Here is a 23117-nt window from a genome sequence, read left to right as displayed (position 1 = left end):
CACGAGTCAGTAAGCGATCTAACATTTGCGATTGAATGGATTATACGAGCTGAGTCGAACGTCGAGCACGGCCCAGCTTTCTGAGCGCAAGACCCTGTTCTTCCGTTTGCATCTCGACCCACACAACCTTCCCATCGCCTTGCTCGCTCGCTCGCGAAAACACCACTCATCGTCCGCGTTATTGATAGACTAGGTACTCTCGGTTCAACATGGCGACGGCCAAGATTGCCACGTTGGCCATCCGCACGCTCGCCAAACCCATTGCTACCCAGCTCAAGAGCCAGGCTGCTCAACACGAATCGTTCAAAAAGGTGAGTGTACTCCTTGGCGGCGATTCTCGTCTCTGAAGCCTCAACGTGCTGACTTTGCCACACTTTGCTCCCTTTCTATCAGATCTGTATAGCGCTAGCCCAAAGAATGCATCGCACCGAAATGGCGTTGCGCACCAACCTGCTACCGAACGGCGTGCAACAGAAAGTGCGCCCGCTCAACGACGCCAAAGCGATAGCCAACGGTGCCAATGCGATCTCCGAGGGCTTTCTCTTCTTTGTAGCTGCAGCACTTATCCTCGGCGAAACCTACCGTGGATCGCGCAAGAAAGCCGAGCAGCGCGATCGCACCGAAGACTCGCTTAATCAGCTCCAAGATCAGGTCGAGAGATTAGCCACCGTGCTCGGCATCGATCTCGACCAGCTGCAACGGATATCGCAAGACGACAATGACTCGCAGGCCAATGGATCGGCATCAGATGCGCGGCGGAACGCAACTGGCATTGTCACTGAGGAAGCGGATCCTTCGCTGGTGGAGGCGCGGCTGAAAGTGTATCAAGAGAAGCAGGAGGAGGAGCTCAAAAGCAAGCAACTGCAGGCAGCTGTATCGGTACTGCTCAATCTGGCGTTAAAGAATCGCTGGGTGGTCGGCCCAGAAGCACTGGAGCTGGAGGGGATCTTGGGCAACAAGCAGTCCGCGCTAACACAGCCATCATCATCACCAGCAGCATCACCAATGCAAGTGGCGCCAGAGCCATCATCCAGCGCGCTAAGCTCGCCAGCGACGTCACCATCATCCAACGACGACGTACCTCCGCTCCAACCATCCATCATACAGCAAGTGGCTTTGGAAAGGGCAAAAGCATTGGCGAGGGAAGTGCGAGGAGAAGCAGACGCTCATCCGCAACCAACCGATGCATCGCTGGCCAACTTGACGGGCAGCCTCGTCATGACCCTTGCCTCGGATCACCACTCATAGGGACATAAGAGAATTCCGACGTGCGCGCACAACACCATTCATTCTTTACATCGGTCGGCCCCCCGACAACAGACTTGGACTTGTGCATCGACGCCTCGGCTCGTAATCTGCAGCCAGAACGAGCAATCGGCACTGAGACATACTATGGATTCCAAATAGATACAACCGAACAGGGTTAGAAAGCTAAGCGACTCGGAATCAAGGGAAGAGTGGCAAAGTCGGAAGAAGGAACGACACAGAAAAGCGAGAAGGCCAGCGAGAAGGCAAGGAAAAGGAGGCGAAGAACCGCAATATCGATGCCTAGCGCATGCGTGTACAGAGCAACGGGTCGGCCGTGCATGCGCAAGCTTCGGGGATGCAGCACTGAAATTGAAGAGGAGCGCGGAAAAGCGTCGGGTATCTTGTCCCGTTGAGAACGGGCCAAAGGGTAGCGAAAGAGACGCGCGCAGGGTACGGGCCACGGTATCCGTCATCGACGTAAGAACACAGCACCGAGGAAGGGGCGACTCTGAAACGTCTATGCTACGAGCTGGCGCTTAGGCCGCACGAGGTCGAATAGCGATGGCCTCGTACTGAGCAAAGCCAAAGACGGTGGCAGTGGCCCAGATCTGCAGATCGACGCCAAGATGCGCCAGAACGTAGTCGTACGAAAAGAGCGAGCGCAGACCTCGGATGAGACCCGATTCAGGAACCTCACCGGCAGCGACGCCGAGCACGGCAGGCGAAGGTAGGCCCAGCGCGGTCAGGGTGCTGTTGGGCAGCACACGCGCCAGGAAGAAGAGAGCCGAGAGACGGGCCAGCAGGAACGAGTAGGCCGATGGCTGGGCGCGGCGGTCAAACGTGACGAGGTGAGAGACGGCGAGCGGAACAATCACGCTGTAGATGGCCCACAGCACGAGCGGGCGGTAAAAGTCGAGGCTGATCAGGCCGCGCGGGTCGGGCAACGTGACGGCCCAGTGCGGCAGGTAGCCGTTGATGCCGTTCTTCGGGTTGATGACGGGGATCTTGGGGCCACGCGTTCCGAGTTCGACGTAGGAGGTAGGAAGCGTAGCGAGCACGAGCAAGATTCCTTCGAAAGCGACGAGAAGGCGGACGAGGTTCTTCGTGTCGCTGAACCAGGTGCGGGCGCGAACAAAGAGCTTGTGGCCGTCCTGCTTGGCCTTGCGGTAGCGCTTGGCCGCTTCGCCCTGGACGGCGTGGAAGCCAGCGGCGACTTCGCTCTGAGCGTCTTGCACCTCGCTGGTCAGCTCGCTGGCGGTGGAGCGAGCATTGTCCGAGATGGTGTCGACGAGCTTGTCGAGCGACTTGCGCGCCTTGAGACCGCGCTGCTTGACGGTGGTAGCAAGATCAGCGGCGGTAGCGGGGATGGCATTGAAGGGCGCCGTCGACAGAGGGGTACCCAGGTTGGAAGGGCGCTGCGAGTGCTTGCGGGGCGAGCGCGCCGACGATTCCGGCGAGTCAGACGTGTCCGAGTCGGCATTACCGTTGACGCTGCTGGAGCGAGCCGAGCGCTTGCGGCCGGAGTCGAGGCTGTCAATGAGACCCTTGAAGTTGTCATTGGCCGAGTACTGGCTCTTGTGGCTGATGAGATGCTCGCGGATGAGATCCTCGAGCTCCTCCTTCTTCTGAGACGCGTCGAGGCCGATGCCGAGTGCCGTGGCGATCTCGGTGAGCTCGTTCTTTCTCTTGGCCTTGAGCGAGCCTTTGTACGGAGTGGACGGCATGTTGAGGGCAAAGAGAGAGAAGAGGTGCGGAAAGTAGGATGTTGAGGCAAGGATGTGGAGACAAGGCAAGATGGGATGCTTTCCAGCGAGCCGCGGATGGATGAGGGACAGAAATCGGGCGGATGGATTCGCTCCTGTTGCTGCAACGAGAGGGCGTCGTGACAGGCGAGGATCCTGTCGAAAAACGGATGGATTTTGGTGGTGTCCCCCGCCTCCACAGTCGCGATAGGCGACCGCGTTGCGCTGTGCTAAATGAACGAGCTCGTGACTTTCAGATTGGATGCGTGTGTGCGCGCAGATGTGCATGTGCATGCTTTTTCCCCTTCGCTCAGCAGTACACGCTTTCGTCATAGGATGATCTGCTTCAATACACTTTCCGTTTTTGGTGGGAAAATAAAAAAGAAATCCTGCACTTCCGCATTCGTGGTGCAATCGTGTTTCGAACGCCCTAACAGACACCACATTGTTACAAGCTTACATAAGCAAAACGTTGCGAAGGAAAGGCTGGAAAGGGTTCAACCACAGTTTGACATCTTTCGCCAATCCGATCCGAACACCATCAAGACATCTCGCTAGACACGGTAGAAGCAGGTCACACGGCACGTCGCACGTTCATACTCACACAGGCCCACGCCCTCGCAAGCGCAATTACGAGGATCGAACCGTTTCCTAGACAACAAGCTTCCGCGTCAAGCATCGAGCTCGAGACGCACTTTCACCATGTCGCAGACACTCACACTGTACCCAGTCACGGCGTTCACGTTCACAACCAAGGAAGCGCAACCCGAGGAAGATCCGTCCGTCGCAGCTCGATTGCAGCGACTGCAGAACAACTATGAAGATTTGGGAATGAGGAGGACCGTCGAGTCGGTGCTGGTGGTGCACGAGCACGGACATCCACACGTGCTCATGCTTCAGATTGCGAATGCGTTCTTCAAGCTGTAAGTGTACAGCAGCATCCATGAAGGACTTTGTAGAGCAGGACGATCAGGTAATTGACCTTCTTGATTTTCTGTTCCGTTTCGTCGCGATGCTTTCCAGCCCTGGAGACTACCTCAAACCGGGCGAGGATGAGGTGGAAGGACTGAAGGCAAGATTGGACGAGAGGCTAGGTCCCGTAGAAAGCGATCCCAACTCGTTTGGCCCCAACGGTGAAGGTCGCAACAAGGACGATGGAGATTGGGAGATCCAAGACTGTCTCGCTCAGTGGTGGAGACCAAACTTCGAGACGTTTATGGTAAGTCTCCTCAATAGCAAAGCTGGCAAGTAGAGATGGTGAGACAGCTAACAATTCTCTTGTCTCTTCCGACCATCTTCGGGCACGGCAGTATCCTTACGCACCACCACACGTCACCAAACCGAAAGAGTGCAAGAAGCTCTTCCTTGTCACCATCCCTCCCACCAGTGAGTCTCCTTCCCCTCACGTCCCCTCATCGCGCCTTCAGTCCACTAACCTGCTTCCTGTCTCGTTGTCTGCACCCCTCCGACTCTTTTGTGCACATTGCAGAAGTGCTCGCAGTACCCAAAAACATGAAGCTGCTTGCAGTGCCCCTCTTTGAGCTTTACGACAACTCGCAACGCTACGGTCCCCAACTCGCCGCCATTCCACACCTCCTCTCGAGGTACAACTTCATCTATTCTGATTGAAACACCAACAGGCCACCACATCGATCAGTAACGAGGGCAACCCTAACTATCCTTCCTGTCTCGGACTGTGTTTGTTGCTACGCGCTCTCTGTACATCTTGTAATCCTAGTTCTGAACCATCCGGAGCGAGTCGCGCCTGTGCTGCCATTGGACCGTCCGCTTCTCGTCGATCATCGTCCGCTCGGCTGCACGGTACAGCTCTCAGGCGGACGACCGCGCTTGTCTGGTGACGGTTCGTCTTCAAGACGGCTGCTCGACTTTTGTCAAGTCTCCACGTTCGAACCGCTAACTGGGCGCGGCAGCCGATCATAACACGCACGTGAGCAGGTCACATCAGCAGAGAGATCCTCGTCTTGTGCGCAACACGGCGACGAACAGGTCAGATTGCGATTGCAAGGACAACGACGATACTAGTACAATGTGGATTTGAAATGATTTTTCTGTAATGTGACATAATGCATGGTGGGGAGTGGATGAGGTGAAGTCGGGTCAAATTCAGACACATGGCATCCTGACCTTTGCGACAGCGGAGTCTTCCATAGAACGCGAAAAGGGGGTACCCGCCGCCGACGTCGATAACGACCTAAAACATGACGCTGCAGCGTCGAACGTCGATGAGCGAATGGCGGTAGCGGAAGGGGGAGCGGTTAAGTGTGGGAACAGATGGAATGGGTTGCTCTCTCGCGCTTGCTGCCGGACATCGAGCCTGGAGCAAGGAGGAAGCTGATTGCTGCGGATACTGCTGTTGCTGATGATGTGGTTGAATGAGGAATTAATGCTGCTGATGATGATGGGTAATTTGAATGTGCGATCGCGTCGGCCAGCTCGGTCAAGGCTTGCGGAACTCAGCCAGCACTGGCAGGATGAGGTTGAACGCCTGGTAAATCTCTTCTCGTACCTTTGCACCGGTGAGCACGATCTTGCCAGAGACAAAGATGAGTAGCACGACCTTGGGCTTGACCATGCGGTAGATGAGACCAGGGAACAGCTCGGGCTCGTACGACGAGTAGACACCATGGCTGTAAGCCAGACCCTCCAGACGGATGGGGAAGCGCACGTCGCACGAGCCGACAATGTTCTGGATCTTGAACTCGCTGAACTTGGCCTCAAAGCCGAGCTTCTGGATGATACGCGCATACTTTCGGCTAGCGAGACGACTATCGTCCTCCGACTTGGCACCGGTGACCACCATCTTGCCCGAAGCAAAGATGAGTGCCGTGGTCTTGGGCTCGCGGATACGCATGATGACGGCGGCGAAACGCTTTGGGTTGTACTCGGCGTTACGTGCGTGCAGGGCGATAGTCTTCAAGTCAAGACGCACCTCCAGATTGACGGTGGCGACAATGTTTCTGCGGGCAGCCAAAGCAGTAGGAGAATGGGAGTACGGCTTGAGAGTGTCAACACAAGGGAATCCTTAAGCGCAAAACACCTTGCATGGCGAGCCCGCGGGATTACGAAATATACTCACTGCAACGTCGGCACAATGCCGTGTACGCTCGAGAGGCCTTGCTGTTCCAGGCCGGCATCTTTGCCGATGTTGGTGACCTTCTTGTCATCTTCACCAGTACCATTGACTTTCGACACGGCACCAGCGTTGGTGTTACCCTTGACGCTGGGTGTGTTGTTGGCGGTCGAATTGCCCGAGCCAGGCAGTGCGACACCTCCGAAAGCCATGTTGGTTGCGAGCCGGAAAGCGAATGCGAAAGAAGTCGAAGACTACGGAGAAGGGCGAAGGGCCGTTCGAAGCGCGCGATGACGTCCGGACTGTTAAGGCTAGATGACGTTCCAGTTGCGGTACGGAACAGTAGTCACGACAACGAGAGAGAGAGGCGGTCGTGGTAACGCGGCGAAAGCGGAAGCGTAATGCGACAAGAGTTGCACAAGGGGAAAGCTTAGGACGGCGGAGAAGACCTTCAATATTGAATGGTCACTTTTTTGAGAATTGAAATTGCGATAGGAAACGGATCGTGTGTCCAAGAGATAGGTCTCTCGCTGAAAGAGACAATCAACAGTGAAGGTGATCGCCAAAGCGGAAAGAGCTGCCCGAGTGAACAACGATGACACCGTCGACAAACAGACTAGTCGATGCTGCTGATCCCAAGTGTGAAAGGGGAGGTCGAAGCTGACGTCAAAAGGGCGAGACAGGCCAAAGTTCAAGTCGAAGCTGAGTCAATGAAGACCTCTTCGATGGTTGAAGCGATGCTGGTAGCGATGAGCCTTCTGGATCGCACTGAATCGCTTTTGACGACGTCGAGATACACCTTTCAAAATGAAGAGAGGGGCAAACAAGCTGTTGTGCTGACGAGGAGCGGGAACGGGCTTGCGAGGTGTGGAGAGGAGCAGCAGAAGTCGTTAAGACTGAGTGTCGAGGCGGATGAATGTGGTGAGAAGGGAAGGAGGGAAATCCAAGTCTGAATTCGGGGGGATGCCCGCTGACCCCCCTTGCCTATATATACGAACTTCGAATGTGCTTCCGCACACACCGCCCAACTGCGGAAAAGATTTTCATCCCGGCACTAGACCAGAGCATTGCGACGCGCTCCAAACTTCAACGGCATCTCCTATCGTGAACTCGATTTGGCTCAGTCGACATTACATTTTGTGCGATTTTCTGTATTCATAAGTGGTGTCGCGGTTGTGGTAAAATGTATTCACAATCCGGACCTATTTTAGACGTGGCATTTTCATTCCAAAGTCGCGTAGAAGCTCACTCGACGCGGGTTTCAGGCCAGGCGAACTCGCCCCAAACACGCCATCCAAAAGTAAACCAATTTCAAAGCAAGCCTGGTGAGTTCAGGCCAGGTTCAAGTCTGTCGCGTTCTTCGCTGTCTCTCCGCTTATGGTCAAGATGTCACAATGTTAAGGCGCTCCGCGGAATCCAACGTTTATCTTCAGTTACATCCTAGAAGTCGAAATGCTCGGTGATGAGAGCGACATCGTCCAGACCGCCCAGCTTGCCACGGACAATGTCGGATTGAAGCGCTGCCACAGCGTTCGAGGCGTCGCTAACCATGCCAGACGGCCCGCACACCACGGCAGCGGCCGACCTCGGACGCTCGACCCGCTCCGCGGCTGTGCTGGATAAGCTCATCGACGCCTTTTCGACGTCGGCTGTTTCCTGCTGCTGAGGAGTCGAGGCTGAGGCAGCCTGGCGGACGAGATCCGACATGACCGACACAGCGTCAGGATGCACACCCCACTGCACCTCCCAGCTCGCCGGTAGACCAAGGTCGTGCGGAACGGCATCGGCGCCGCTGATATAGATCGAGATTTGGAGTGCGCCAGGCGGAGCAAGCGCAGCAACGGTTATGAGATGCTGACGGGCCCACTCGAGCGAATCGGGATGTCGTACCGACCAAACCAGGTGAACGCACCGTGTCGTCGCCGCTTTCTTCTGCCACAGCCAAGACAGCTCGAGCAGTGATGCGAGGACAAACGTGATGCCACTGCCGCCGGCGAGCAGCAGGGCTTGATCGTAGCTCGAGACACTGGCGTCCTGACCATAGGGTCCGTCCAGCAGCGCCGAAAGAGCGAACCCGCTTCTTTGGCGAGCGGCTTGTTGTAATTGGAGCCGGGCTGCTTCATTGTAGAGACGCTTTGTTAGGCCTTTACGCGCCTTTGCCATCAGTACCACCGTCGACATGAGCTGCTGGTCATCCGCCGACGGCATCGAGACAATGGTAAACGGGTGCGCAGAGAGGGGCGCCAGTCCTGGGAAGCGCACAAATACGTGCTGACCAGGTCGCCAGCGCAGCGCAGAATCCACCGTCATCTTGGTGAGCCCGCCCGGCAATGCTTCGATCTGACACTTTGCCAAAGAGAGGAAACTGTTCTGTTGCAGCTGGGTGGCGAAGCGCAAGAAGACGGACAGCATATACAAGGCAGCGGTGGCCCAGAGGTATCTCCAAGACGTCAACATTGCTTGGCAATGCACGAACATGTAGCCCAGGAACAGAATAGCCACGGGAATGTGGATGAGGAGGAACAACTCGTACCACCTCTCGCGGATGCCTGTCATGCTCGCGAACGAGAGCACAAAGAGGCAAGCATATGCAACCACACCGGTTGTGTTGATGCTGTCGGAGAAAAATACCTTACGCAAACCAGCAGCGCCAGAGTCGGCCAAGGGCTGGTGGATAAAGGGAATGGTATGGACCGTGGCGAGGAACAGCATGAACCGGGCCAGCCACTGGTGGTAGACTTGAAGTTTTTCATGGCTGACGCCGGTGAGCAGCGAAACAAAGTTGACCTTGGAGCCCAGAACGTAGATGAACGGCATCAATCCGAGCGCCATCATGCCGGCGCGAAGAGCGAGGGGCGGGCTACCAAAGCTGCGGTCGACGCGGTAGTACGGCTGCACCACAAACGTCCAGATGGTGAAGCCAAGCATGAACGCGCAGAGCGCCAGAGTAGCACCGAGCACGGGAAGACGGAAGTTGATGAATCCCAACCGATGCGAAGGTAGACGTCGATAGGACAGCATTCGTACGGCGGCGATGGGACGAACCAGCCGACTCGAGCCGCGAGCCTGCGCTGTCTTCGCTGAATCGATGTTTCGCTGATGCTTATATCGATGCCATCTCGAGTGTGCCGATGCGGCTGCAAAGAGGAGAACGATGATCGAGATCGTAGCAACCATGCCTTTGCTATATTTTGGCTGACCTATCCAAGGATCGCCAGTGCGGGTGTCTTGCAGCAGGCCGATGCCCGCCGTGGACGGTGCGCCATGCCTTCGCTCCATCTTGCCTGTTTTGGAAATGGCTGGTAGCACGCTTCAACGCCGTAGCCGAAAGATCGTGGCGGCTGTTTGCTCGATGATGGTGGTTTGAGACGACCAAGGCAACGACATGCCGTTGCAGACATAGAGTGCTCAGACCTCGCACCATAAATAAGTAAGCTTCGTCGGAGCCTTTTCTGGTCGGGCAGTACCTGACGGCGGCTCGGGCCCTTTTGCCATTTGAAATCAACGCGAAGCCGCCCACATGGCAAGGCAAAAAAGGCGCCGAGTGCCACAGCTCCGCCGGGCCGATGTGTCAATGGTCGGCACGACCCTGGCTGTTTTCGAGACAGCAGATGCCGAAGCAAAGCATCTTCCGTGTATGGGCGAGTCAGACAAACATCAAAGCCGTTCGGGAAGGATGAGGAAGCAGCGAAAATGCAGGAGACGGTTAGCTTTCTCGTGCGAGAGACGTCTGGATCGGCTATCCAACCTAGCTCTGGTGTGGGGATCGATGGCCAGCGACAGCTCTTGCCGAGAAGGTGCAGAACATCGACGGCGCAGCAGGTAGCAGTTGGCGAGAAAGTTGCCCGGTGGCTTCTGAGTAACGTCCATTCACGGGAAGCCTCACCTCACAACTCACTTTTCCCTGTTCCAACGTCCTGTCTGGAAAAATGTCTGCTCATGCTGCAATCAAAGCTGGCAACCTGGCCGTCATCAGCGGCGGTGCGAGCGGCATCGGTCTAGCTGCTGCCAAGCATTTCCTATCCATGGGCATGAAGGTGGCGATCGGCGATCGAAACGAATTGAACTTGCAGTCAGCAAGCAAGGCGCTCTCGGACAAGGGAGAGTCATACATTGGCTTGTTGGACGTAGCGGACCAGACAAGCGTTTCGGCGTTCCGCAAGAACGTATTCGACAAGTTCGGCGGCGCCAATCTGACCGTGCTCATGGCTAACGCAGGTGTGGGCGGCCCGACGAAAGCTTCCACGTCTGATGGCTGGGACCGCATCCTGCACACCAACTTTCACGGTGTGGTCAACGTCTGCCAGGCGTTCTTGCCTGATCTCAAGGAACACGGGCAGGCAGCACTGGTGATCAACACAGGCTCGAAGCAGGGCATCACGACGCCGCCGGGCACAGGACCCGCGTACAACATCTCCAAGGCAGCTGTGAAGGTGTTCACCGAGTCACTTGCGCACGAGCTGCGCGAAGACAAGACGAGCAACGTGGACGTCAAGCTGCTGATTCCAGGGTGGGTGCACACTGGATTGACGGGAGCGAGCGACGGCAAGCCTAAGCCTGACGGCGCATGGACGCCGGAACAGACGGTCGAGTTCATGCTGGAGCGGGTCAATGCTGGCTCATTCTACATTCTGTGCCCCGACAACGAGACCAAACGCGAAGTCGACTTGGCACGCATGGAATGGAATGTCAACGACGTGATTCAGGACCGCCCTGCCCTGTCGCGATGGCACGACGACTACTCCACCGAGTTCAGTGAGTTTGTCAAGAGCAAGACGTCGTGAAATCACAGTGTCAGTGCCACGCCTAGTGTCAACAATACAAGCAATGCAGACGGTCATCTACGATGTATCAGCGATGAGAGGATTGCATGTGGGGAAGGGAGCATTCAGAAGCGTGTGGGCTGTGCCATCCGGGGGCTGTTCCGAGCTGTTGAGCGTTGTGCCGTGCTGAAGCGACGGTTTTTGGCGCACGAGTGGAGGAGTGTGACTCTGCGGAGATGGCCCAAACGCGTTGCAACCTTTTTGGATTTTTGTGAGGATTGCCCTCGTCATCGTGCACATCAACGCACACCCCGATTTACAAATAGTAGGTTGGAATTTGCAGTTGGACCTTCGTTCCACCTCACCACCTCACCACCTCACCACCTCTTTCAACATCCTGCCTCCCAAATCACTCCGAAGCGTACCTCTATAACCCCCAATCGCCAGCAATTCCAAAGATGACGCTCTACTACAGCATCGTATTTGCACTGCTGTGCTTCGAGATGACCATGTTCATGGTCCTTATCGTGAGTAGTCAAGTTCCAGACAGTGATGCCATCCAGCGTGCTGATCACAAACCAAGCTAATCGCATCCTTTAAACACAGGTCCCTCTGCCATTCACCTGGAGACGCAAGCTCTTCCACTTCCTGGCGACCAACCCGGTCATCGCCAAGTTCCAATACGGTCTCAAAATTACCTTCATGTGAGTGCTTGTCTCTTTCCGTGACGCATTTCCGCGTGACAGCTCGCTAACCTGTATTTCATTGCCCTGTACCTTCTACATCGTAGCTTCGTCGCGGTGCTTTTCGTTGACGCCGTGCAGCGAATGGTCAAGGTGATGAGCGAGGGCGAGACCGCCCGTGACAACCGTGGTGTTCAGGACGTCCGCACCGAGACCAACTACGCCGCGCGAAAGTTCTACAGCCAGCGCAACATGTACTTGACCGGCTTCACCCTCTTCCTCAGCTTGATCCTCTCGCGAACCTACTCGCTCATCCTTGACCTAATCAACACGCAGGAGGAGCTCGTCGCTCTCAAGAAGGGCGCCAAGGGCAGTGGAAGCGGTGCCGACATCGAGAAAAAGTATCTGACCGAGATCGACACGCTCAAGAAGCAGACCAAGCAGCAACAGGAGGAATACAACCGACTCAGCGATGAGCTCGCCAAGGCTACCGGCAACGTCTCGACCAAGAAGGACTAGATACAGCCTCAAAAGCGATTCTTACCATCGGCCCCTCTTTCGATGTGACGCACTGACAACTTGGATGCTTTGCGCCTGAGCTCAGCTTCATCCTCAAGTACTATGCAGTGAGCGCGACCCGTGCGAACCTTTGGCCTCTGTTTGTACTCTCGCAATGTACACCACGAAAATCGTCCCTGAGACCAATGAAGAGCCGTTCCTTTCTCGCCCTCATTTCTGAATACTGTAAAAGCAGTGCGATGTACTCTCTGTGACTTGCGTTCTTCAACCACTGTCAAGTGTCTGAGATGATAAGGCTCGCCATGAGACTCAACAGATTCAACAGCTGCTTAAAAGACAAAGCTCAGTCTCGCGACGAGCAGGCTTGGCTGTGACGGTCAGTGTCACTGTAATTTCTCCCTCCACAGCGCGAAATGGGAAACGAGAAGAATTGCGTGTGACCAACTCAGCCACGTCCATCAAAGCCGATCGAGCCTCCGTTCAACACCATCACCCTCAAGTCAAGTAACCACAGTCAAGCCTCGCTCGCAATTGCCGCCAAAAACATGGCAGCAAACCACATTGCATCCGAGCAAGCACAAAGTAGCCACCAGCTCGTAGCATCTCTAGCTGACCTTCCCACCGCTGATCTCGTTCGGTTTACTCTTCAAAAGCCCGACGTGGCTCGAGTGTTCGCCGCTTCGATTCATCATCTCGCCGTCGAAGCCGCATCAAGCCCACTCCCTGCTACGAACGTATCTTTACTTGCACATGGTCATGTCGAAATTCTGACACGTCTCATCGAGCGCGGAGACCCTTCTCTGGCAAGGAAGTTTGTTCCCACCCAAGGCTCTCTTCTCGACCTCGCTGCGGCAGCACCTAAAGAATCACGCTCGGCTGTCGCCCTCATTTTGGAACGTCTTCTCGATGCAACGAGTGTAAAGGAGATCATCTCTGGTCTTTCTTCTCAGTTCGCCGGCATTGCCTCAGTGGAAGACCAGCAAGATGCTGCTGCGATCCCATCAGTCGTGCGCACCCTCGCACGCCTCTCCAACGCCTTCCTTCTCGCCTGTCCGCGCCGGCTACTCAAAGCCAATTTGAGCTCACTTCAAGCATGGGTCCGATCTTGTGTTCATATCTACGACAATGTTCTCCCGCAAGCAGCAAGGAGACTCTCAGGAGACGCTGTTCCCGCAATGAGCGAACTAGACCTGACCAACCTTAACGCTCAAAGCTGGCAACTTCACTGGCTGACTAGTCGCGTCGACTTGCTCCAACTCGTCTCGGTCCTGCTCGACAACCTTATTGGCTCTTCAAAGCTCGTCGATGCTCTGCGCGAGAGTATGACGGACACCGACAAGCTGCTCAACAAGGGAGGCTTTTCCACGTTGCTCAACTCGACAGTGCTGCTTGATCTAGCTGCCACCTCCGATTCATGGCCATCGCTGCGGTCTGAGCTGCTGTCCAATGTCTCGAGCAAGAAGGGTCAGGGTTATGAGACGATTACTTCTATCGATACACTCGCCACATCAGTACCCAAGTTCAACGGCGCGGCCTGGGATGCTTTGCATCGCTTTGTTGCCTCGCAAGCACCAGAGCCAGCTGCGACAGCTCCACAATCCGCCCGCGACTCGGCAAGCTCATTGTCGGAGGCTGTATTGGCATCTGTCGACTCGATCTTGCCGCACTACGGCATGGAACATCTCCGCACAATTCTCTCACGCCCCTCGTTCGCCGGTCAAAGCGCAGAGATGGTGATCCAGAGGTTACTAGAGGGCGACGAAGGCGAGCCAGACGCACCAGCTTCCACCGTGTTGTCATCCCAGACTGAAGCCACACCGCGAATCACACCTGCTCAGGAGTCGGTTTCACTCCCACCTGCTCCTGCAGAGGTGCCACCAACAACGTCAGCACCCGCGCCCGCGTCGCTCGTCAAGTCAAGAGCCAACCTCTTTGGCGACTTTGCATTCGATCCTGCCTCCATCGTGCAACCCAAGCTGGCAAGGACCGGAAGGGTGGATGAGCTTGCACCGGAGCTCAAAGCGGCCATTCTCGCGCGCGCTGAAGCGGCTGATGATGATGATGCCGAAGAAGAGTGGAATCCTTTCGCCGAGGGACATCGCACGGTGGGTGTCGAGGACGAGTTGGACTTGGATTACGATGGACGTGAACGGAGTTCTGCTCCTCGTCGGACAGCGCAGGATGACGAGGAGCTGGACGAGGATGATGATGGAGCAGCAGCGGGCCACGAGGACCAGGCACGACTGCGGGAACGTGTGCTCTTGCGCCACTATGTCCAGTACGGCTCCGGCTCGTTTTCAGCTGACGCGTCGACGAGGCGTAGTGATGCGCGGCACAGGTTGAAGGAGCAAACCGGCTACAGCGATGATCTGATCGAGTCGTGGGCAGTCATGCTCGACCGCAATCCGAAGAAAGACCGCCTGCTGGCTGCAGCGTCGCAGTCAGGATTGGACGAGCAGCTTGCGTCGCGCGATTCGCGCAATACCAGCGATGCAGACGACGACGGTGCGCACGACAGCAGGCGATTCGGACCGGACCGTGGACGCGGTGGACGCATCTTGCGCGGCGGTGGTCGTGGCGGCAGTAGCGGCGCAAGAGGTGGCGGTCATCGTGGCGGTGCTGCTGGTGGGAATGGTGGGAATGGTGCCGGCGGTGCTAGTGGCTCACAGACAAAGAACGCGAGCCGAGGAAGAGGGACCGGCAACTCTGGCACCGACCGATCCGCAAAGCAGAAGGAGAAGGCGGGCAACAAAGCACGTCAGAAGGGTCACGATAAGAAGATGGCTCGTGTCGCGCCGTGATCAGCCCTCGATCTTCACTCAGAGCTCAGAGGACAAAGCCTGAATCAGACAAGTCAACACCATTGGTACTGAGGTTCTACGTTTGCAATTCACTACAGTCTGCAATGGAATGCTGACTAGTCTACGCAAAGCATCTAACTAAAATCAAAAGGTGAGAGGTGTGAAGAGGGTATACAGAAAGCCACCTGCCGCATATCAGGACGAACGAGCTGCGACTTTGGGAATCACCAACCAGTTGGTCAAAGTCTTTGCCGCCGCAGGATCCTTTGCCTGGCCCCAAAGCATCGCCGTACCGATGAGCAAGATGGACGCGCTCACCAGGGCAAAGTTGTCTGTGACCAATCCGCCGGTCGAACCCTTCTTTCCCCTTGCACCTGCTGTTGATGATGCTGACGATGTGGGGCTGAGACGTGGGATGTTGGACTTCATCTCTGTGAAGACGACGGGGAGAAGAACGATACAGGCCGTGTAGAAGACCATAATGGATCGCCAGACCAAAGCGGGGTATTCCAGTGGCGAAGGTTTGCGTGTTCGCTGTTCCGCAGGATAGAACCGCGGGTGGACGAACAGCGCATAGATGCTGTACAGTGCCACGGCGAAAAAGTGGCCCACGAGTAGCATCGGTCGGGGAGCCAATCCAGACAACAGCGACACGGGGCCATTGACGCACTCGCCGCCCATCTCGAAGTATTTGAAACAGCCCTCGCGCAGCACTTCTAGGTTCTCGTCGTCGGCACCAAACAGGCTGTAGAGTGCTTGGGCGAGGATGTTGATGACGGAGGACAGGCCCTTGCGGTTCCAGTGCCATGACCGCAGCGCCGGGCTGACATGAGACCAACTGCTGAGATCCAGTGGTGTGCGTGATGGCTTGGACCCCGAAAGTGGCGCCCAGTCGGATCCACCGAGCGCTTCGGTGAGGTGGACGGCATCCCACAAACCCACGGTCATGCCACCTCCGGTCAATGGATGGCGCATGTTCATGGCGTCGCCGACGACAATGACACCTTTGGCGTGCTCCGACTGACCCTGCATGCTGGGCGGGAGGAACGAGTTGGGCATGCTGCGCAGACGCTGACCCTTAGCCATCTCGGTTGCTACGCATTGGCGCAGCTGCTCGGGAAGTTGCGGGATGACGTTTTCGTTGACGTGCTTCTGCAGGTCCCCCTTGGCTACAGAAGGGAGCTTCTCGCCCGCCACATCGATGAGGATACGGGTGGTGTGAGTGCCGATCTGATAGAGAAGGACGGGGCCGTTTTTAGAGAGGACCACGTGGCCGTGATGCGGTGCGGGAAGGGGAGCGTCGTGAAGCTCGAGGCCGACAAAGTTGGATCGAACCACAGGCTGTATCGAGCTGCCATGTGTGCGGCGGAATTTGGAAAAGCAGCCGTCGACGACAATGGTGAGAGGCGCGCGAAGTTCGAAGGCTTCCGCTTGGCCTTCTGGTGCTTTCTTCCAAGTGGCGCTGATACCGACAACCCTGCCCTCGTCATCTTTGAGCAGATCTCGAACTGTGGCTTCGTATGGTGTGACGTTGGGCTGGTGGAGTGCCTTTTTGCGTAATGACTGCACAAACTTGCCATGGTGGAAACTGCGACCTTCTACCTTGCCACTCTTGCTGACGACACCTCTGCCGGCCTCATCCGACTTTTCCTGCGGGTATGGAATGGGTACCGATCTGGGGCCGTAGAAGACATGGTAGCCTTCGACAGGCACAGCATCGATATCTTCGAGAGTATCGACAATGCCCATCTTGGCAAGAGCGCGGACACCTCCCGGCTGAAGGAGCTCGCCTACGATACGGTCAGGCTCGTCAAAGTCACGCTCGAGAAGGGCGACTCTGCGGCCCGACTTACCAAGCGAGTAGGCGAGAGCGGAGCCGACGATACCAGCTCCGACGACGACAACGTCGGGTTTGCTCGAGAAAGCTGCAGATGGCATGGCGCTGCGTGGAAGTTGGTGTTGGCAAGAGTCGGAGATGCTTTTACGACCAGTTAGGATGTGCCAAATCAGTGCAGACGCCTACTGGTCACAGGGGTGATGGTTATTTGGAAGAATGATGATCGCAATGATGCCAAACGATGATGCTGATGTAGTTGTTACTTGGTGATGAAGTGGTTGGAAGAGGTGGCGTGGAAACGAATCAAAAGTAGATTTGAATGCTTAGAAGGATTGATTGGCTTGTCTTGATGCTCACAGGTACCAAAATGTCACAGCGCCTGCAGAGCCACTTTACTCGAACGTGTCTGGACAGCGTGTGTGAGCGTCGGGCGTAGTGCGGAAGATCCTTACGCGATTCTTTGCTGTGTGCAACTCAACATTTTTAGAATTTGCCGCACTCCCTCAGTTACAGGTGGCCTGATTTTTAAATAATCAGCCGAGCGGTGTTGTTTCGGAGCTTTATTTTTGGCAAGAAATGGCTCGACCAAGCCGCACCGAGACAGCCAACGGCTTAGCTAAGACGACTCGGACTACACAAGGCTTTGCCACTGCTTGTCGCCCTTCTTGCTCTAGCCTGCTGATTTCCGAGCTGCTTCGAGTTGAGCTCAGTTGCCTCACGGCGTGATACTAACTGACAGAGAGGCTGATTCTGCGAGTGAACAGCTGCGGAGAACGAACCATTGTTAGATTCTCGTCACACCAGTTACGTCTGCTTAGTCAGCCTCCACCGTTGCCTCGTCTGACGTGCAGCTGTTGGCATGACGAGGACCGCAACGATGCATCCCAAGAAACTTCACGGGGAGACTGATCTTCTACCAATCCTAAGCGCAAGCAACATGTCGCAGATCGTTCGACAGGAGAGTGTAAGTGCCAACTTGAGCGGTACCAAAGTGTAGCGGTTGCTGGCCAAAGCTGACACGAGCGATACTCCGATAGCCTTTGAACACGGAACCATTCACAGAAGAGCTGGCCAGCTCGTTCATCACGCCGAGCGAGCTTATATTCAATCGAAATCACGACTCAGTCATCCATGCCGACACCCCTAGCTCAAGCGGCCCAGCTTGGACCATCGGCCTTTCTCTCGATCCGGACGAGAGCTTCAAATCGCTCAACGTATCGCAGCAATCGCTTTTGCTCGAATCGTTGAAGAAGCATCACGAGCTAGTCGAGGTCGTAGCAACACTCGAGTGCGCGGGCAACCGTAGAGCTGAGTTCGCAGCGTCCCATCAGCCGGCAGAGGGAATCCAGTGGGGCAATGCAGTCATCGCCAACGTGATTTGGGGTGGAGCCTCCCTTCGTTCCGTCCTGCTCGCTGCGGGAGTACCCGACCCCTTTCAGCACCAGCCAGACCAGAAATCGCTTGAACCGTCCGCGAAAGCATCACTCTTAGACTCTGCTGAATGGGCCCGTCCGCTTCACCTCCATCTCTACAGCGCGCAGGAGAGCACTGAGTCCGACGATCCCACTCGCAAAGAGTTCTTTGCCGCTTCCATCCCACTCACCACCGCCATGCATCCCAACCAGCACTGCCTCCTCGCCTACCAGTACAATCGCGCCCCACTCACACAGCGCCATGGTTCCCCTCTACGAGCTGTCATCCCTGGACACGTCGGCGCTAGGTGGGTCAAGTGGCTAAACGGACTGAAGATCAGCACGCACGAGAACGACTCGCCTCCCATGCGTCAAGATTACAAGTTGCTCGTCCCGTCTCATGCGCAAGGAAAAGATGCACAGGCAGAGGAGAGGGCGTATTCCAAAAAGGCATCCAATGATTCAGAGTTCCGCAAACAGCAGTTGGGTAAAGAAAGGCCACTACAGCGCTTAGAGGCGAGCTGCTCTATCACTCAGCCGTGGAAAGAAGGTCAGACGCTCCAAGTGAATGCGGAGGGCAAGATCGAAGTCAAAGGGTACGCTGTGGGTCAGGACGGATCTCCGGCTACACACGTTTACGTTGTCGTTCTTCCGGAGCACGACGGAGAGGATATTTCGACCGAAGATCTGCTCACTTCACTTCCAGCTGACCTCGACTGGAAAGAAGCCAAGATTCAAACTCAAGGATCCATACAAGGTCGGCTTGTGGAAGCGGAAAGCAGATGGAGTTGGGCTTGGACACTTTGGCAGCTGGATCTTCCCGCTCCACCCTCCGGCAAGAAATGGGCTCTCATTGCTCGGTGCGGTAAGTCTTCCGTTAGCTTCTTACTCCGAAGAAAGACACTAGAAGGAAGGAACTGACTCGTCTTGTTATATCGTACCCTTGTCTTCTGACAACTTCAAGTGACTGCCTCTGGTGTCCAGCAGCAAAGAGTCTCGGATTGGAATCTTCGTGGATTCCACAACCGCTCTTGGTCTGTCATGCGCAACCTCTCTGTCCAGACTTGACCTCGAGAATCAATCTGTCTGAAAGTAAGCCACAGACTGCAAGCTTTGCCCCCTCTCTCGCGCATCTTTAGACGGTCTAATCCTTGGCATGAAGCTCGATCTAGAGCGAGTCAGCAAAGCAGACACTATCCATTTCCACAATCCACAACATCGCTACGTGTGTCACTTGAATGCATCAGGACGAATAGTAAACTAGCTTGTGACAACAGAAAACAGCCTCGGACTGAAGAGGAAAGGAGGGGTATCAGGAGCCAAGAGGACGTTCCAACGTAAGTGCGATCCTACGTTTCTTCCTAGGAGCTTCGGATGCATCTGATGGTGTTGACTCGCTTCCACTAGCCGCAGTCACCGGTGCTGAAGACTGAGCCGGTATCGCAAGGCCAGCAAGGCCAAGCCCGGCCGGTGTCGATGCAGAACCTGATCCGGAAGCAGACGCAATAGCCGAGGCATATGCTTCAGCAGCAGAACCCACAGCTGCGGCAGGGGCAAGCATAGCTGGGCTCGCCATTTTGGGCGTGTTGGGCGCAGATCCTGTCGACTTGCCCTCTGCGATGTGCGCAGGTGCAGGAACACCAGGTGCGGGCGCCTTGAGAGCAGGTTGGGCGGAGAAGGCATACGGCACACCCAGCTCTGCATAGTCAAACACGACGACGGAACAGTAGCCGTCGGTGGAAGACATCATGAGCGTCTGACCGTCGGGCGACCAGGTGAGATCGGTAAAGCTGGCGTAGTGCATGTTACTGAAACAGCAGATTGGGCCGGTCTGCTGTGTGTCGTAGATCCACACGCTGTCCTGCGTCGCGACAGCATAGACCATGCGGTAGGGCAGCCCGATGACGCTGATGCCACGCGGTGCAGGGCGAGCGTCTTGACGTGGTATCTGCGGCGATGTCTTGTCTGACAGCGATGGCGACGCGGTTGGCAAGGATGCATCCTTGGATGACGTTGCACCAAGCTGCGGCGAAAAGACGGCTTTGGAAGCGTCTGTCTGGAGTGAGACGGTCTTTTGTTTGCCAGCCTCGAGCGGGATGGTCGGGTGAGGTGCAATGCCTACATCGTCCTCTGCTGCCGACGAAGCACGAGGCGTCTTGCGCAGCTCGTACAATATCGGGGAGAAGCGCACGACTAACGTTGCCGTCTTGTGCCCAGGAAGAACCGCAATCGGAGCGTTGGAACGGGAGAGATTGCCCCTCGCATACAGATAGACAGCACTCTTATTGGCGGCACCCAATTGAGGGCTGGTCGAGGGCTGAGCTTGAGCAGCGGCAGTGGCGGGGTTGAGCGTCGCAGGGCTCTTTCTGGGCGAGATGTTGATTGTGGGAGATGCTGGGGGTGGAGGTGGATCAAAGATACCGCTGGGCGTCACGAGCAAGCCACCATCGGGACTGAAAGAGAGACGACGGAAGAAGCCGCTGAAGTTTTCATCACCGTACAGACGCATCGATGCTTTGGCCAACGGTCCTCCGAGACCGGAAGCAGCAGCTGCTTGTATGCGCTGCTTAGGGGATGGTGGAGCTCGAATGGCGGGGAGAGGTGGTATGGGCGAAGGAGAGCGGATGCTGCGAGTGCGCGAAGCCGAACGGCTCACACTGCCTGCCCTGCGGCCAGCATCGCTCGGAGCAGCTCCACTGGTCGCCGACAGACCGTGCTCGGTAGCACCAGTTGGGGGCTTGACGCTGTGCGAGCCGCCCAGAGTGGAAGCGGGCGCGAGCGAGGTGGTGCTTGTCGGGGGCGAACCAAGATCAAAGTTGCTGCCACTGAAGCTGGATCGGCGACTGGGGGTGGTCTGCGGTGGGTTCATGGCGTGAGCGGCTACGGCGGCGCTGTTGCCCGAAAAGGGGCTGGGCGGTACCGAGGCTGCCGGTGTTGGGGTACTGGCACGCCCGGCGAGAGGTGCTCCGGCGACAGAAGAGGTGGAAGCGACGGAAGAAAGTGCGGCTGCCGATGGAGTGCTGGCTCGAGCTACGGCAGCGCTGGTGTGCGCAGGATCGATGGGAGTGCTTCCACGCTTTGACCTGCCTCTCAGACTGGCGACAAAGCTCTCTCTTGTGCCTTCTCCATCGCTGGCTTGGCTTGCGTGGCTGCTGGTGCGCCTGGGCAAAGCAGGCTTGGAGTAGTGCGGGTCCCACACGAGACCGCCAGCGCTGCCGTTCCTGCGATGCAAGTCGAGTTTGGCATTCTTGCTGACGAGCTGCGACGAGGTGATGGAGGAGTCTGTAGAGCTTGCTGCTGCGTTTCCTTCCCGGTCGCGATCGCGATCGCGATCGTGGCGACGTGTTTGGAGGTTGTGCACGTGGACGGTGCGGTCACTGCTCTGAGTGGCGATGAACTCATTGAGAGGATCCCAGGCAATCCCTTGTACGTAGTGGTTGTGTTCCGAGATCTCGCGGATGACATGTCCGTCCTGAACGTTGATGATGCGCGCAACAAAGTCGGTGCCGCCGACGGCTAGCGTCTCGCCATTGGGACTCCACGCCATGTCGTAAAGTTCCTGTTGAGTAGCGCGACACATGAGTTTGACCCGCCAAAACTCTTTCTCGAATTGGCTCTCGCCTTCGAGAGAGGTAGTGACGTCGCCAAAGCCAGGCCTGCTGCGGTCACTGGGCACCCAAAAGAGGACGTTTCCATCGTCGCCAGCAGTTGCAAGCAACTCGCCTTTGGGGCAGAATCGCACGACATTGACGACACCCGAGTGTCTTTGGAGAGTGGCGAGGTACTCGACGCGAGGGGGATGCGGTGCGACGACGGTGGAGCCGGAGACCGCAGCCGCGCTGGCCATTGCAGCAGGAGAAGGGATGTTGGGATGTACCATCCAGATTCGCGCATTGTTATCACCACCAGCGGTAGCGAGCCTCCAGCTTTGACCGCCGGCCATGACGGGTGGTTGGGCGAGCCTGGACGAAGATGCTACGGGAGTAGAGGTGGAGGCTGCCGTCAAGGGGTCGATCTCTGACAAGCCTTTTCCAGGGGCCAGACCGGCGGCCTGGCCCATATTATGGTCAAGGACGCGCCTGAGATGGTTTGCTGGGAGAGGTTGGAAGGAGCAGCTGTAGATGGGCTGTGTGTCGTGCCACCGAATCTCGAAGGTGACGGAGCGGACCATGATGGTGAGCTACTCTTGCGACGAGAGGACAAAGGTGGAATTCGTGATTGCTGGAGTCTTCCTTCTAGAGATGCACTTTTGAGTGCGCCACCTTGGTAGGACCAGCAGCTGTTGGAAGGACAGCTCGGTGTGCTCAAGGCGCGCAAATATAGCTTTGTGCGGAGTGGAATGTCTGTGAGATGGATCGAGGGACGACTAGCCTGTATTGACTGGTGGTCGGACGAAGGAGAGGAAAGGCAGCAGCAATGAGGACACGAATGGGTGATGAAGGCGTCGGAAGGTCGTCGGTGATAGGGCTTGCCAAACAATGACTGAAGTGAGCAGCGTGTCAAGTCTTTAATTCGATGAGCGGACTGGAATGAAGAATGGTGGAAGTGGGCGTACTGAGAAATCGGCAACGGTCTCGTGAGGCGGGTTTGAAGCAGTCCTCCGAATAGCGTGGGATGGAGTGATGGAGGCGATGTGCGCTGGGCAAAGCAGGAGTTGATGTGAGAAGCAGTGATAGTAGCAGGTGGTGTAAGGTGACGATGCCGAGTTGAAGGGAGGGTCAGCTGTTTTTTTGCAGGTGCACGCTTCAGCTGTTCCAAGACTGCGCGACACTCGCGAACACTCAGACTCACAGTCACACTCACACGCCGAGCGGGGACAACAAATTTGAGTGCGGTTGAGCCACGAGCACCAACTCAGCAAGCGAGGAAGACAGACAGCCAGCGGTTTTATTTGGAAGATTCCTCATGGTTTGGATTTTTTACCTTTGAAAGCAAGGTCTGAGTTTGTCGAGCTCAGCATTCATCAGACAAATGGTAATGCCAGGCAGAGGGGAAGCTATGGACCCCAACGCAGATAGCAT

General features: G+C 56.3%; 11 protein-coding genes across 11 annotated transcripts; 6 read left to right on the top strand and 5 right to left on the bottom strand.

Moving 5' to 3' along the window:
• Window positions 1-209: 209 nt before the first annotated feature.
• EX895_004862 (uncharacterized protein) lies at window positions 210-1248 on the top strand (the record flags this gene model as incomplete). Its single annotated transcript, XM_029885456.1, has 2 exons — window positions 210-311; window positions 394-1248. The coding sequence occupies 2 exons, from the start codon at window positions 210-212 to the stop codon at window positions 1246-1248; spliced, it is 957 nt and encodes a 318-aa protein (XP_029738022.1).
• A 536-nt stretch (window positions 1249-1784) lies between these two features.
• On the bottom strand, window positions 1785-2972 carry EX895_004861 (uncharacterized protein; the record flags this gene model as incomplete). The annotated part of the gene is made up of 1 exon (XM_029885455.1): window positions 1785-2972. One exon carries the CDS (start codon window positions 2970-2972, stop codon window positions 1785-1787), a length of 1188 nt encoding a protein of 395 aa, XP_029738021.1.
• Window positions 2973-3692: 720 nt separating this feature from the next.
• EX895_004860 (uncharacterized protein) lies at window positions 3693-4619 on the top strand (the record flags this gene model as incomplete). Its single annotated transcript, XM_029885454.1, has 4 exons — window positions 3693-3913; window positions 4014-4209; window positions 4301-4376; window positions 4480-4619. The coding sequence occupies 4 exons, from the start codon at window positions 3693-3695 to the stop codon at window positions 4617-4619; spliced, it is 633 nt and encodes a 210-aa protein (XP_029738020.1).
• Window positions 4620-5448: 829 nt separating this feature from the next.
• Window positions 5449-6293, bottom strand: EX895_004859 (uncharacterized protein; the record flags this gene model as incomplete). Its single annotated transcript, XM_029885453.1, has 2 exons — window positions 5449-5968; window positions 6088-6293. 2 exons carry the CDS (start codon window positions 6291-6293, stop codon window positions 5449-5451), a joined length of 726 nt encoding a protein of 241 aa, XP_029738019.1.
• A 1228-nt stretch (window positions 6294-7521) lies between these two features.
• Window positions 7522-9360, bottom strand: EX895_004858 (uncharacterized protein; the record flags this gene model as incomplete). The annotated part of the gene is made up of 1 exon (XM_029885452.1): window positions 7522-9360. The coding sequence occupies one exon, from the start codon at window positions 9358-9360 to the stop codon at window positions 7522-7524; it is 1839 nt and encodes a 612-aa protein (XP_029738018.1).
• A 650-nt stretch (window positions 9361-10010) lies between these two features.
• Window positions 10011-10865, top strand: EX895_004857 (uncharacterized protein; the record flags this gene model as incomplete). The annotated part of the gene is made up of 1 exon (XM_029885451.1): window positions 10011-10865. The coding sequence occupies one exon, from the start codon at window positions 10011-10013 to the stop codon at window positions 10863-10865; it is 855 nt and encodes a 284-aa protein (XP_029738017.1).
• A 437-nt stretch (window positions 10866-11302) lies between these two features.
• Window positions 11303-12046, top strand: EX895_004856 (uncharacterized protein; the record flags this gene model as incomplete). The annotated part of the gene is made up of 3 exons (XM_029885450.1): window positions 11303-11371; window positions 11451-11548; window positions 11635-12046. The coding sequence occupies 3 exons, from the start codon at window positions 11303-11305 to the stop codon at window positions 12044-12046; spliced, it is 579 nt and encodes a 192-aa protein (XP_029738016.1).
• Window positions 12047-12591: 545 nt separating this feature from the next.
• On the top strand, window positions 12592-14847 carry EX895_004855 (uncharacterized protein; the record flags this gene model as incomplete). Its single annotated transcript, XM_029885449.1, has 1 exon — window positions 12592-14847. One exon carries the CDS (start codon window positions 12592-12594, stop codon window positions 14845-14847), a length of 2256 nt encoding a protein of 751 aa, XP_029738015.1.
• Window positions 14848-15042: 195 nt separating this feature from the next.
• Window positions 15043-16785, bottom strand: EX895_004854 (uncharacterized protein; the record flags this gene model as incomplete). Its single annotated transcript, XM_029885448.1, has 1 exon — window positions 15043-16785. The coding sequence occupies one exon, from the start codon at window positions 16783-16785 to the stop codon at window positions 15043-15045; it is 1743 nt and encodes a 580-aa protein (XP_029738014.1).
• An 836-nt stretch (window positions 16786-17621) lies between these two features.
• Window positions 17622-19164, top strand: EX895_004853 (uncharacterized protein; the record flags this gene model as incomplete). Its single annotated transcript, XM_029885447.1, has 3 exons — window positions 17622-17648; window positions 17722-18961; window positions 19061-19164. The coding sequence occupies 3 exons, from the start codon at window positions 17622-17624 to the stop codon at window positions 19162-19164; spliced, it is 1371 nt and encodes a 456-aa protein (XP_029738013.1).
• A 244-nt stretch (window positions 19165-19408) lies between these two features.
• On the bottom strand, window positions 19409-22267 carry EX895_004852 (uncharacterized protein; the record flags this gene model as incomplete). Its single annotated transcript, XM_029885446.1, has 1 exon — window positions 19409-22267. One exon carries the CDS (start codon window positions 22265-22267, stop codon window positions 19409-19411), a length of 2859 nt encoding a protein of 952 aa, XP_029738012.1.
• Between the last annotated feature and the right edge of the window lie 850 nt (window positions 22268-23117).

The sequence above is a fragment of the Sporisorium graminicola genome, chromosome SGRAM_5 (assembly GCF_005498985.1).
Source record: "Sporisorium graminicola strain CBS 10092 chromosome SGRAM_5, whole genome shotgun sequence".
Lineage (NCBI taxonomy): Eukaryota > Fungi > Basidiomycota > Ustilaginomycetes > Ustilaginales > Ustilaginaceae > Sporisorium > Sporisorium graminicola.
The sequence above is the reverse complement of the archived record's forward strand: the minus strand, read 5'-3'. Positions and strand labels throughout refer to the sequence as shown.